Raw genomic sequence first — 11,224 nt, forward strand, 5'->3', positions numbered from 1 at the left:
GGGCTGCCTTCTGGAGGCAGAGGCGTGTCTCAGCATACGTGGTTGGAGGCCTCTGGGTGGAGGGGCTTTTGGGGGAGACCTCAGCCATGGCAGCACTGGGACCCCGGGGCGGGGGCGGTCTCTCTGGGAGCAGAGGGAGAGACTCGAGGCAGGCAGGGGGCAGGTCTCGGGCGCGCGCGGAAGGGAAGGGCGTCGGGGCCCGCAGGGAAGCGGGGTGCGCGCTCAGGCGGCCTTGCAGTCGCTCTCCCGCCGCCGCTTCCTGCGCTCCGCGTGCTCCTGCGCCAGGCGCGCCCAGGGCAGCGGGCCGCTCACGCCCACCACGCAGCAGGCGAGCCGGCGGCCCGCGTTGCCGTTCTCCACGCTGGCGGGGTTGCCGCCGCGGCCCAGGTCGTCCTCGCCCGCGTGCACCACCACGGCGCGGCCCACGATCGAGTGCGGGCCGGCGAGCGAAGCGGCCAGGCCGCCGCGGTGCTTGAAGAGGCGGCCGTCGCGCACGGCGAAGTTGCCGAAGTCGCCCGGGTGCTGCGGGTGCGGCACGGCCAGCGGGTTGTAGTGCGCGCCCGTGGACTCGCAGCCCTGGCTCAGGTCCCCGAACTGGTGCACGTGGATGGCGCGGCTGGAGCTGTTGGCCTCGGCCGGGAAGCCCTCCAGGTCGAAGAAGGCCTCGAGCCGGGCGCCGGGAGCCAGCTGCCGGAAGAGCACAAGGCCGCTCACCCGGGGCTGCGCGGCGTCCAGCGTGGCGGACGGCTGCACCCGGCAGGCGGCGTGGAGCGCGGCGTCCGGGCCGCCTTCGGCCGCCGCCCGCCGCTGCGTCAGCTCCTGCCAGATGGCCGTCACTTTCTCGTGCATGTCGCGGATCTGCGCCGCCGTGCTGGAGCCGGGCTCCTCCGGGTCGGAACCGGGCCAGGCGCGCGAGGCGGGGGCCGCCAGCAGCAGGCAGGCACACAGCAGCGAAGGAGCCAGCATGGCCGGAGTCGGGCACCTGCGGGCACCCCCCCCCAGGGGTGGAGCTGAGCGAGCCTTAGTCCCTGGCACCGGGCAGTCTCGGGACCTGCCCCCCACCCCGGCCCCGGGGGGGGGGGGCGCTTCCTTGCCGGGTGGGCATTCCTGCCTTCTCCCCTGCGTCTGTGGGCCTGCTGTCCTCCAGGACCTGCGTGAGGTGCTGAGGGTGTAAGGATGGATTTGGCACAATCTCAGGCAACTCATGGGGATCTTTTTGAGCCAGCAATGTGATCATGGCCCTCTCCAGTCCTGTCTCCATCACGTGGAGGGAGTCTTGGGGCAATCGGGGGAGCATCTCAGGACGCGTGAGGATGGCTCTTCCAGACCTCTTGCTTCCCCTGATTACCCCACCGCATCCTCTGCCACTCTGGCCAAGCATCCTTCGTTACAGACATACTAAGACTAGCTGCCCCTGCCTTCTTGGTCTTTGCATGAGCGGTGCCCTCTCTCTGAAGTGCCCTATCCCCTCTTCTCTGCCGCGCACAATAAACTCGAAGCCAGAAACTCGGTTTTACTCATCATCCCCAGCACCTGGGCCCCCACCTGGCTGTCGGCGACATTTTATACGTGATTGTTGATTGAGGAGTTCACTGAGGGACAGACATGTCATCAGATCATTCTAACGCCATCCTGTGATTGAAGATGGAGGAGTCTCGTACTTGGGAAGGACAGAGGAAGGAGTACCCACCCCCAAGGGGATCTCCAGGAAAGCTTCCCAGAGGAGATGACATTTGAACATGGTGTCACAAAGCAAGCAGTTTTTGAGCTGAGCCAGGCTGGAAGCCCGTTTCAGGCAGGAGGCGCAAGGTGCATGTTCACAGCCCGTGACAGGGTATGGTATGTTTAAGGGATAGGGGGAATATTTGTGTGGCTGCAACATGGCCTGTGTGGCCAGGGAGGAGGGAACTTAGAGCCAGGGGCTGAGGGCCTGGGTTTGCTGTGCTAGGGACTGTGAATATTGAGCTGCAGGGTGGGGGGTCTAGAGCTGGTGGAAATTTTAAAGCAGATTGTGATGAGATAGTTTTTAGTTCATTAACCTGGTCAGAGAAAGGATATGGGCTGGCCTTTGGGGATGGAGGGAACAGGCGAGAAGGAGTGGGGATAGTCCAGCAAGAGACAGAGACACAGAAAAGGAAGAATGGAGACATCCAGAAGTAGATGAGTTGCCTGGTTGCCTCAACCCAAACTGGAACTGATGAAGGCTTTCACCAAGATGGAGGCAGCAAAGGTGGAGGGACCATGGATTTGGGAGACATCTTGAAGAGTGCTTACAGCGAGGACAGAGAGGATGTGGGAGCCCAGCAGGGGAGACAGGCGGATGCATGGTGGTAAGAGGCCCTGAGAAGTCGGGAGAGAGGGTTTGTTCAGCCTGAGCCCACTGGGGGTGAGAGGCTGGTCAGTGCCCAGGTCAGGTGTTCGGTAGCCATTTGGAAACATGGGTCTGGCACTTGGGAGAGGCAGTGTCGCTGCAAGGACTTTTCAGTGTTGACTGCACATTGGACTCTGGCTCTTAAAAGTCACGTGCCCAAGCCTCGCCCAAGGGATTCTGATTCAGTGGGCATGAATTACTATTTTTTTTTAAGCTCCATCAAAGACTCGGGGACTCAACCAGGGTTTTAGAGTCAGACACAGGATCAGATCCCAATCCTGACGTATGCTAATCGCGATATTGTGGGGAAGTGACTGACTCTACCTCAGCTACCCGCAAAATAAGGTAATGTCACCAAGGATCATGGTGAAGAGTCAGTGAGATATTATATGGCAGGCTGTCTTCGTAGTTTTAAGTCTGTCCTCACGGACCAGTGCTTTCTCCACAGAACCGGGTTGCCGGTCAGCTGCGCTTTCAAAGGCAGGTGCCACTTGAAAAGCAAATTCCAGGGTGGGGTATTTATTCCTTCTGTAACCATTATGGAAAGGCAATCTAGTATGGCGATGAAAAGAGTGGATTCTGGACTCACTGGTAGTGCGGAGTACCAGAGAAACTGCTGGACTAAAAGCTAGTTGGGCTCCACCTCTTTGCTGAGCTTTGGTTTTGTTTTTGTTTTTGTTTTGTTTTTTTATCTGCAAATAGGGATAATTATACGTACCTTTGAGGCTTGCCGTGAGGCTTCAGAGAGACAGTGTGAAGGGCTAACACTTACCGAACACACCTACAGGCTCTGTTAAAAGCACTTTGTCTCTGTCGAGTCATAGAAGCCTCACCTGAACCCTGTGGGGTAGGTGTTACTGTTATCCCCCTTCCAAAGAGCAGGAAACTGAGGCCAGGAGAAGCGAGCGTCTTGCCCAAGGTTACATACTCGATAAGCCGCTGACGGCAAGATTTAAAAGTGTGTGGTCCAAGCACACTGAACAGCTGAAGGCTCACACGGCACAAAGCCTGGTAGGTATCTGGCAGCTCTTAGCAACCAGAGGGAAACGCTGATAGAAGTTCCAGGCTGATCAGTTGAGAGATGCTACTGAAGCCATGGGAGAAGGAGGTGCCCAGGAAAGGCTCCACGAAGGAGTGGCAGGAAGGTAGGAGAAGCCCAGAAAGTGATGTCAAGGGTACCACCGCCTCAGGCATGGCCTGGTAGGGGCGTCCACACTGGAGCCCCGGGGAGCGGGTTCGGGAGTGGGGGACCATCCCAGGCCTCAGCCTCCAGCTCTCCATCATCCATCGCCTCCCCCACCCCTGCCAGCAGTCTTGCCCCTCGGGAGGGCTCTGCCAGTTAGAAAGCTCTTCCGCAAAAACAGATTGTTTGGGGTGTGTCAGTGAAACTTTCTTTTTCAAGAATGCTTGGGTCATACTTAACAGTCTAAGCAGATTCTTTTCTCTTAAAAGAAAAAAATTCGTCTGCAACCCCAGGTAAGCCCTGACTCCGTGGTTCTAAACCTTGACTTCTGCCTCCTGAGGCCAGTCCGCATCAGACTCACCCGTCTCATACATGCACACTGCCCCCCGCCCCCCGCCGCCCCTGAGATTGAGCTGTGAATGACCACGTGGTTCCGGGGGGCTATGTGCCTGGTCTGAAAGGGAAGACAGGTTATCGGAGGGAGAGGACAAAGCAAGCCACAAGCCCTGTGCCTCCTTCCTGGGTCTGGATCTGGGAAGATGGTGACCCTTCTGACACCTTCCCGATGTCCCAGGTCCTGGGCCCATTCCTAGAAGGAGCCCTGGAGGTGAGCCTGAGCCAGCCAGGCCCTCCCCTAAGCAGGTGGCTCTGCCCTAGGAGGTCCCAGCCCCCGAGGCATGCAACATTCAGAGAGGTGGCCTTCCTCCCTCCAGGTTTCTCTTTTCTAACCCTAAAGTCCACTTCGGGCCTTCACAGGTACAAAGGACAACAGTTCCTTTCTCCCCTGAGGCTTCCCCCCTCGCCCCTCCTCACTCACCCCCTTCAGAGCAGCCAGGTTCTGTCCCTCAACTGGTCCCTCTCAAAAAGACGATCAAGCGCTTTTCCAAGCAGAGGCCACATGCCCCGCCCCAGTTCCAAACTCATAAAAACCCCCTCTGAGAAGAAGGAAATGAACCTGAACTTGGCACTCACCTTTCCAGCTCTTCCAAGAGAGCTTTCCTCCTGAGAAGTAGGGAGCAGCGCCCAGCGTTCACAGGAATGCGGGTGGACTCCTGCTGCTGGGCTGTTTGGGCGCGCAGGGAAGCCAGCCCACGGGAGTGGTCACGGCCAGGGAGGCAGGCCATTGGGCTGACTGAGGGAGGGTCAGGAGGCCCCATCCCCGGGTGTGCAGTGGCCTGGCCCCCTCCTCCTCTGTCTCCACCCTCCTCCGGCTCCACCTCCGCCCTCCCCAGCCTCGTGCTCCCCGGCCAAGTTTTCCTTTTTGTGACTTCACTGGTTTGTGCAGACGTCGCCAATGACCTTCAGCACGCAGCTGGAGGAATAAAAAGTCGGCAGAAAATAGCCTTTTTGGAGAGGTGTACAATGGGCTCTTTCTTGCTCTCCCCTGATTTCCTCCGCTGTTGACTTAGGTTTGCTGGATGCTACTAAGAAGGAAATGGGCCCCTTGCAAATATGCGTGATGTTCGCCCCCCCCCACCCCAGCCCTGGTGCCAGCCCTCTGAGAGGTGAGGGGCAGGTGGCTAGTGGTCACGTGGGCCAGGCTGCCCAGGCCCAGCTGTGTCACTTCCTAACTGTGCTCCTGGACCAGCCCCCCCCCGCCCCTGCCGGGGACCTTCCCTTCATCGTCTGTAAAATGGGGATCTGATGCTAACGCCAAGCCAGCACGCTCACACACCATCACCATCCCTGTTGTGGTCGTTTTCTTATTCAAGTTATGCTGGAGTCTTCTAAGCGTGTGTGGCCCAGGGGACCGTGAGGCTTTCCCACTCCTGGCCACCTGCCCGCCTTTGCTGCCATGGTCCTTCCTACATTGCGGCAACCCCTTCCTGAAATAGAAGCTTTTCTCTCCCAGGAAAGCCCACACGGGAGAAGGCGGCTTGTCTGCAAATGGGTTGTGGGTGCTCACTCCAGGCCAGGTACCCAGAGCTGCAGGAGCCCCTGCCATCTGGGGCTTCAGACTCTGGAAGGGAGTGGGGATGTCAACAGATCCATCCAGTGCGGAGTAGGGAGTGCAGCTGCGGAGGGATGGACGGGGGCGCCCCTAGAGACCCAAACACTAGCCTTGGCAGCAGGAAGGCTTGTTCAAAATCTAGACTTCGAGGCTCCACCCCGAGCTGAGGGAATCCATTGCCAGCTTCCTAGAACTGTTGTTGTTTTTTTAAAGTTGGTCATTCTGGTGGGCAGTCAGCTTTGGAAACATCTATTCCTGCTTCCTTTGGCAACAGCACCTCAGTTCTCTGCTCGGAAACCAGGCTCATTCTGTGCAGGAGGTATTGACTTCACCCCTCTTGCTCCAGACGTGGGCGTGTGACTAATCAAAACATTGCATTGGTTCCAGGATCATTCAGAGCCAACGCAATGCATTGACACTTTCCCTGGGACTGCTAGAAAGACTAGAGTTGTTGCAGCGCCCCTGCCCCACTAAGGGAGAACTCATCTGAGGACAGGGCCAATGTGGAGGGAAACAAAGTAAAAGTTGAGTGAAATCTGGACCCAATGGCAGAGTGTGAGCCCCTGGATCTAGCCATACCTGAAGCTCTGTTTTTAGGCTGTCAGTCAGTGCATTCTCCTTTTGCTTAAGTTGTCTGGGTGGGGATTTTCAAACTTGCCACAGAACACTTTGTGAAACGCCTTCTTGTATAGCATTTTTTTATTCAATGCTCGTATAAATGCCGTGGATGGGTATGAATTTGCCCACTCGGTATAGATAAGGAAATGAGGTTCAGGGAGGCTAAGTAATGGGCCCAAGGTGGCAGAGCTGAAAAATGGCAAAGTCAAGATCTAGACTCAAGACTCCAATTCCTAAGCCTGCCTCCTTAATCATTAGACTCTATAACCCTCCGGCCTACAAGATGAAGGGAAGGAACAACAGGTGAGCCCACACCCCACAGTTACCTCCTAACACCAACGACTGCCGCGCCGCGAGCCGCTGAACCACCGACCTCGCTTTCTTTACAAATCTGTTACTGTGTAATACAACAGAAAACCAAGTGAGGTTTGTAAAGGCAGCAGTATTCGGAGATGCGCTCAGAAGCACTCCCATCTGCGTAAAGAGATCTCTGCCAGAGATCTTTGAACTTCTTTTGTGCAGGGAACCCCGTTGTACTTTCCCTTTCATTGTATTCAGAAAACCCATAGAATGAAATTCCACCGGGAAACAAAGTGGTTCCCAGGAGGAGAAAATTCCTGAAAGCAATAATTAGGGTTTCAAGGTTGTCTCCTAAAAAGGCCAAATTCTGTGTGAGGACAGTTTACCCAGTGTGAGTACTTTGATCACACCTGAGAAAAGTTCCAAGTGTGTCTTTCTGCCCGAGGTCTGCCCAGAAACCTGGAGGGGAGCAGAAGTGGAGTCAGGGACCTGTGTGGTTCAAGCTTGGATCTTGGCATTTTGTCCAAATACCCCCGGGTGAAACGGGGAAAAGGAGGTCCTTGCTAGTGAGGTGGGCAGGGAGAAAAGAAGTGTCTTTCTTACTAATAGCAATAAAATCATAACATCTAGCATTTTTATGAAAGTGCCTTTTGTGTGCTGGGCACTTGTTAAGCAATTTGCACATTTTTTTGAAGGTTTTATTTATTTATTTATTTATTTATTTATTTATTTATTTATTTATTTATTTATTTAAAAGAGAGAGATCGAGTGCACAAGAGCAGGGGAGGGAGAAGCAGATCCCCCGCTGAGCAGGGACCCCGATGCGGGGACTCGATCCCAGGACGCTGGGATCATGACCTGAGCCGAAGGCACATGCTTCACTGACGGAGCCACCCAGCCACCCCTGCCTGCACCTTTTCGTTCATATTAAGAGCACGGGGGCCCCCCATTGAAGAAGAGAGATGGTATTCTGTGTCCCAGCGCCACGGTCTGGCCAGCTTCCTTCTCTCTGTGAACATGGCACCCTTCTGTTCAAGTGTCAGGTCAATGCGTGTGCATCAGAAGGTAATGAAGGCCAGCCAGAACCAGGGACTTCTCAAGTGCTCACACCCCGCCGGCCTTGGGAGGAGCACAACCAGCGAAAGGGCATGAATGCAGTGCCTCCTCCAACCAGAAGGTTAGCGTGTGCGAAGCTCTTCTCAGGAAAACAGCAGAGTGCAACCCCTCCGGGCGAAGCTCTGCGTGGACTCTGACCCTTCGTCCAGCCCCTCCTCCTGCCCGTACCTGTGAGGGGAAACGGAGGTCCTTCCTGCTCTGCCAGATGCAAGCCAGATAGCGGGATGAGTAACCAAAAAGCACATGCAAGGCAGGGCCTGCTTCCTCAAAATCATTGCACAATCTGTTCATCTCGGGAAAAGTGAAGCATTTTCAGCTTACTTTTGAGTCCTATTTATTGAAAAATATTTGCCGAGCCCAGGGACACCTCGGTGGCTCAGTCGGTTAAGCATCTGACTCTTGATTTCAGCTCAGGTCATGATCTCAGGGTCGGGGGATCATGCCCCGCATCGGGCTCCGCACTCTGCAGAGTCTGCTTGAGAGTCTCTCTCTCCCTCTGCCCCTCCCTGCACTCTCTCTCTCACAATAAATAAATAAATAAATAAACAAACTCTTTCAAAAATAAGTAAAAATAATTGGGGCGCCTGGGTGGCTCAGTCATTAAGCGTCTGCCTTCGGCTCAGGTCATGATCCCAGGGTCCTGGGATCGAGCCCCGCATCGGGCTCCCTGCTTGGTGGGAAGCCTGCTTCTCCTTCTCCCATTCCCCCTGCTTGTGTTCCCTCACTGTCTTTCACTGTCAAATAAACAAAATAAAATCTTAAATAAATAAATAAATAAAAATAAAAATATTTGTCGAGCCAAACAGCCACAACTACCCCTCCCTCTTCTTGCTGCCTCCCACTGTAGACTCTGGAAGGCCAGACACTTGCTTTCCCAGTATCCCTTTCAGCTAGTGGTAGTCCTGTGACCCAGTTATCACCAGTGAGATACAGAACCTGATGTGTCTTTGGGGAAAGCTTTTATTTTCATTTTTAAAAGGACAGAAATGGGGCACCTGGGTGGCTCAGTCGGTGAAGCGTCTGCCTTTGGCTCAGGTCATGATCCCAGGGTCCTGGGATCGAGCCCCGCATCAGGCTCTCTGCTTAGTGGGGAGCCTGCTTCTCCCTCTCATTCTCCCTCCGTGCTCTCCCTTTCTCTGTCTCTCTCAGAAAAAGAAATAAAATCTTTAAAAATAATATTTAAATAAATACAAGGAACAGAAATGGTTGGTGCCACCTCCTGCCATTCTCCTGCCTTGAATGTAGGTCTGATGTCTAACAATGTGGCAGCTACCTTTGGACTATATGTTGGCAAGAATGAGAACAAAAGCCAATATGCCCAAGATGGAAGAAGGGAAGGATCTAGGTCCTCAAAAGCCTCCCTGAAAAAATACTAAAGAAAAGAAAAAGCAAAAGAAAAACAGTGTCTCATTAAGCACCTTAACCAACCCCAACACAGCCCCGGTCTTCTTGCAGAGGAGAAAAGAAACCCCAGTATGTTTCACTGTTAGTGGGTTTCTGTTACTTGCAGCCAAATTCATGCCCAGCTGATAGACTTATGTGCCAGACCTTTCGGTGGGCATCGTGACTAGGAGGTTGTAGAAATCCGAGGCTTACTTCAAGCAGCCCATAGTCTGTTAGGAGAGACCAATATATGAGAGACCCTAGCATCCTCCCTGTGTCACTTCCATATTTTATAGATAAGGAAACAGACCCACAGGAGTTAATTGACTCATCACACCCATAGTTGCAGAGGAAGGGTTCCTGCCCAGATGGCCAAGTTTTCTGACTGACCTTCTACCTCACCCGTTCTGACTCTATCGACCATCTCTTCACTTTTCCCATGCTGCCCCCCTCACACACGCACACCCTGCAACCTCACCACATGAAGAGGCAATACTCTCCTCACTCAGGTGGCCAGTTTGGCCCAGTCCCTTTCCTGCACACCCACAGGCCAAACTCACAGAAAAGATGGGCAGAAAAACCCAAGGAGCTTGTGCAGAATGCTCAAACATCACAACATGTAGAGAATAAAATCTAGAGACAAAGGTATTAGAATATTCTCTACTCCTAGGATTATGGAAAATTATCGCTGGAGGGAGCTATAGAGAAAAGAGAGGTCTTCTGACTCAGCCTCTGTTTTAAAAAAGAAATTAGAAAGTCTAAATGCTGACAGGCTATTCAAAAAGCCTCAGGTTTAAGGCCCAGGAAAGAAAATAGGGAAGCAGTCATGTGATTGACTCAGAAAATGAATCCAATATGGTTCTGGCCCTTCTTCAGTGATGGTCTCAAATGGAGTGGGTTGGAACTCCCATCACAGCTTCCAAATTGCCATCACCCACCAGGGCCACTCATGGGGGCAGCAACATCTGGAAGATTAGAGCAGTTAGAGCAGTTAATAAATTGAATTAATTTTGGAGCAATCTAATAAAGCAATGAGCCTCCTCATAGTACTTCTGGGCCCTGGCTCAGCTGTCCAGGACACCATCTTGTCCTTTCTGGAGAGAATAGGAGAAATAGGGTTGGCTTTTATGGCATTCTCCTCACAGTGGAGAGATAATAGGATCTGCTGGCAGCTCTATCCAGGGACCAACCATGGAACTTTTTGAATGTTTCCCTCAACTTTTGTCCTTTTTGGTGTAAGAGGCTTTTCACACTGGTCTTTCTCCACAAAACTTACATGAAAAATAGGAGTTCATCTCTCATTGGCGTATTTCCTTCAAAAGCCAAGGCAAAAAAGATGGGATCTAACTGTTGGTTGAACTATTTTGTTTTACTTATGGAGACATGTTTTAATAATTAGAGCATTGTTCCGGTTGGGTTTTACCGACCAGAATAAAGTTATCTTTTCATTTGTAGCATATATTCATTATATAAACACTAGTGTAGACTTGAAATTGCATTTACAGGTGAGAGCATCCATTTGTAAAAGAAAATGGCTGTGTGTAGCCTGAAACCAGCATCTCTCTCTCTTTTTAAATTCTAACCCTCAGAGTTAGATAATCTCAAACAGAACTTGAATATTTACAACAGGAATTGAAAACTCAGAGGCCTTTGGGGGCCAGACAGGTTATATAAGGAATAAAATGGGCCAGGTATATGTCTTCTCCTTTTTGTCTTCAAACACACAGCCTTCTTATCTCCATTGTGTCTTCATATTGTAGTGGAGATATTTATCTGAAGAAATATTTGCAGCTCATTGAAAATGGCAATTCAGCCCCAGGGCCTGAGCACAGCAGAGAGGAGTGGGGATCGTGACACATGGAAGAGAACATGCCAGGTCTTTAGGGGGCAGCAGCAGCTCAACCATGTGTTGCCATATGGGAATGCGGCCTGTTATTGCCAGATCTTCCATTTCTCAAGAGAGGCCAGAGATTCAGACTTCCGTGTGATCTCTCTCATTTTTATAAAAAAGGCAGTTCAGTAGTGTTAATTGCTGCCTATAGGAGATACATAACAAATAAAAGGACACAGACTGACAGTAAAAGGATGCAAAAGAGATATACCATGCAAGCAGTGAGCATAAAATGAGCATGATTATATTAATAGCAGATAAAGTAGAAGTCAAGACAAAGATTGTTGCTGTAGACTGTCACAGAAATCGGACAGTTCATGATGATAAAAGGCACATTCATCAGGAAGCCTGTAATCGTCAATGTTTATATATCTAGTAACAAAACTTTAGAAGACATTTAACAAAAACTTA

General features: G+C 52.3%; 1 protein-coding gene across 1 annotated transcript; it reads right to left on the minus strand.

The window, feature by feature from the left end:
• Positions 1 to 222: 222 nt before the first annotated feature.
• Positions 223 to 4,639, minus strand: SOD3 (superoxide dismutase 3). Its single transcript, XM_028126477.2, has 2 exons — positions 4,527 to 4,639; positions 223 to 982 (listed from the first exon to the last, which is right to left on the minus strand). Exon 2 carries the CDS (start codon positions 964 to 966, stop codon positions 223 to 225), a length of 744 nt encoding a protein of 247 aa, XP_027982278.2. The 5' UTR covers positions 967 to 982; positions 4,527 to 4,639.
• Between the last annotated feature and the right edge of the window lie 6,585 nt (positions 4,640 to 11,224).

Source organism: Eumetopias jubatus, unplaced genomic scaffold, assembly GCF_037043125.1.
Source record: "Eumetopias jubatus isolate StellerSeaLion01/CBP00866 unplaced genomic scaffold, mEumJub1_p1.0 scaffold_2, whole genome shotgun sequence".
Classification (NCBI taxonomy): Eukaryota; Metazoa; Chordata; class Mammalia; order Carnivora; family Otariidae; genus Eumetopias; species Eumetopias jubatus.

Excerpts from the sequence above, each read along its gene's own strand:
- SOD3 (XM_028126477.2), bottom strand. The coding sequence starts at position 966 with ATGCTGGCTCCTTCGCTGCTGTGTGCCTGCCTGCTGCTGGCGGCCCCC.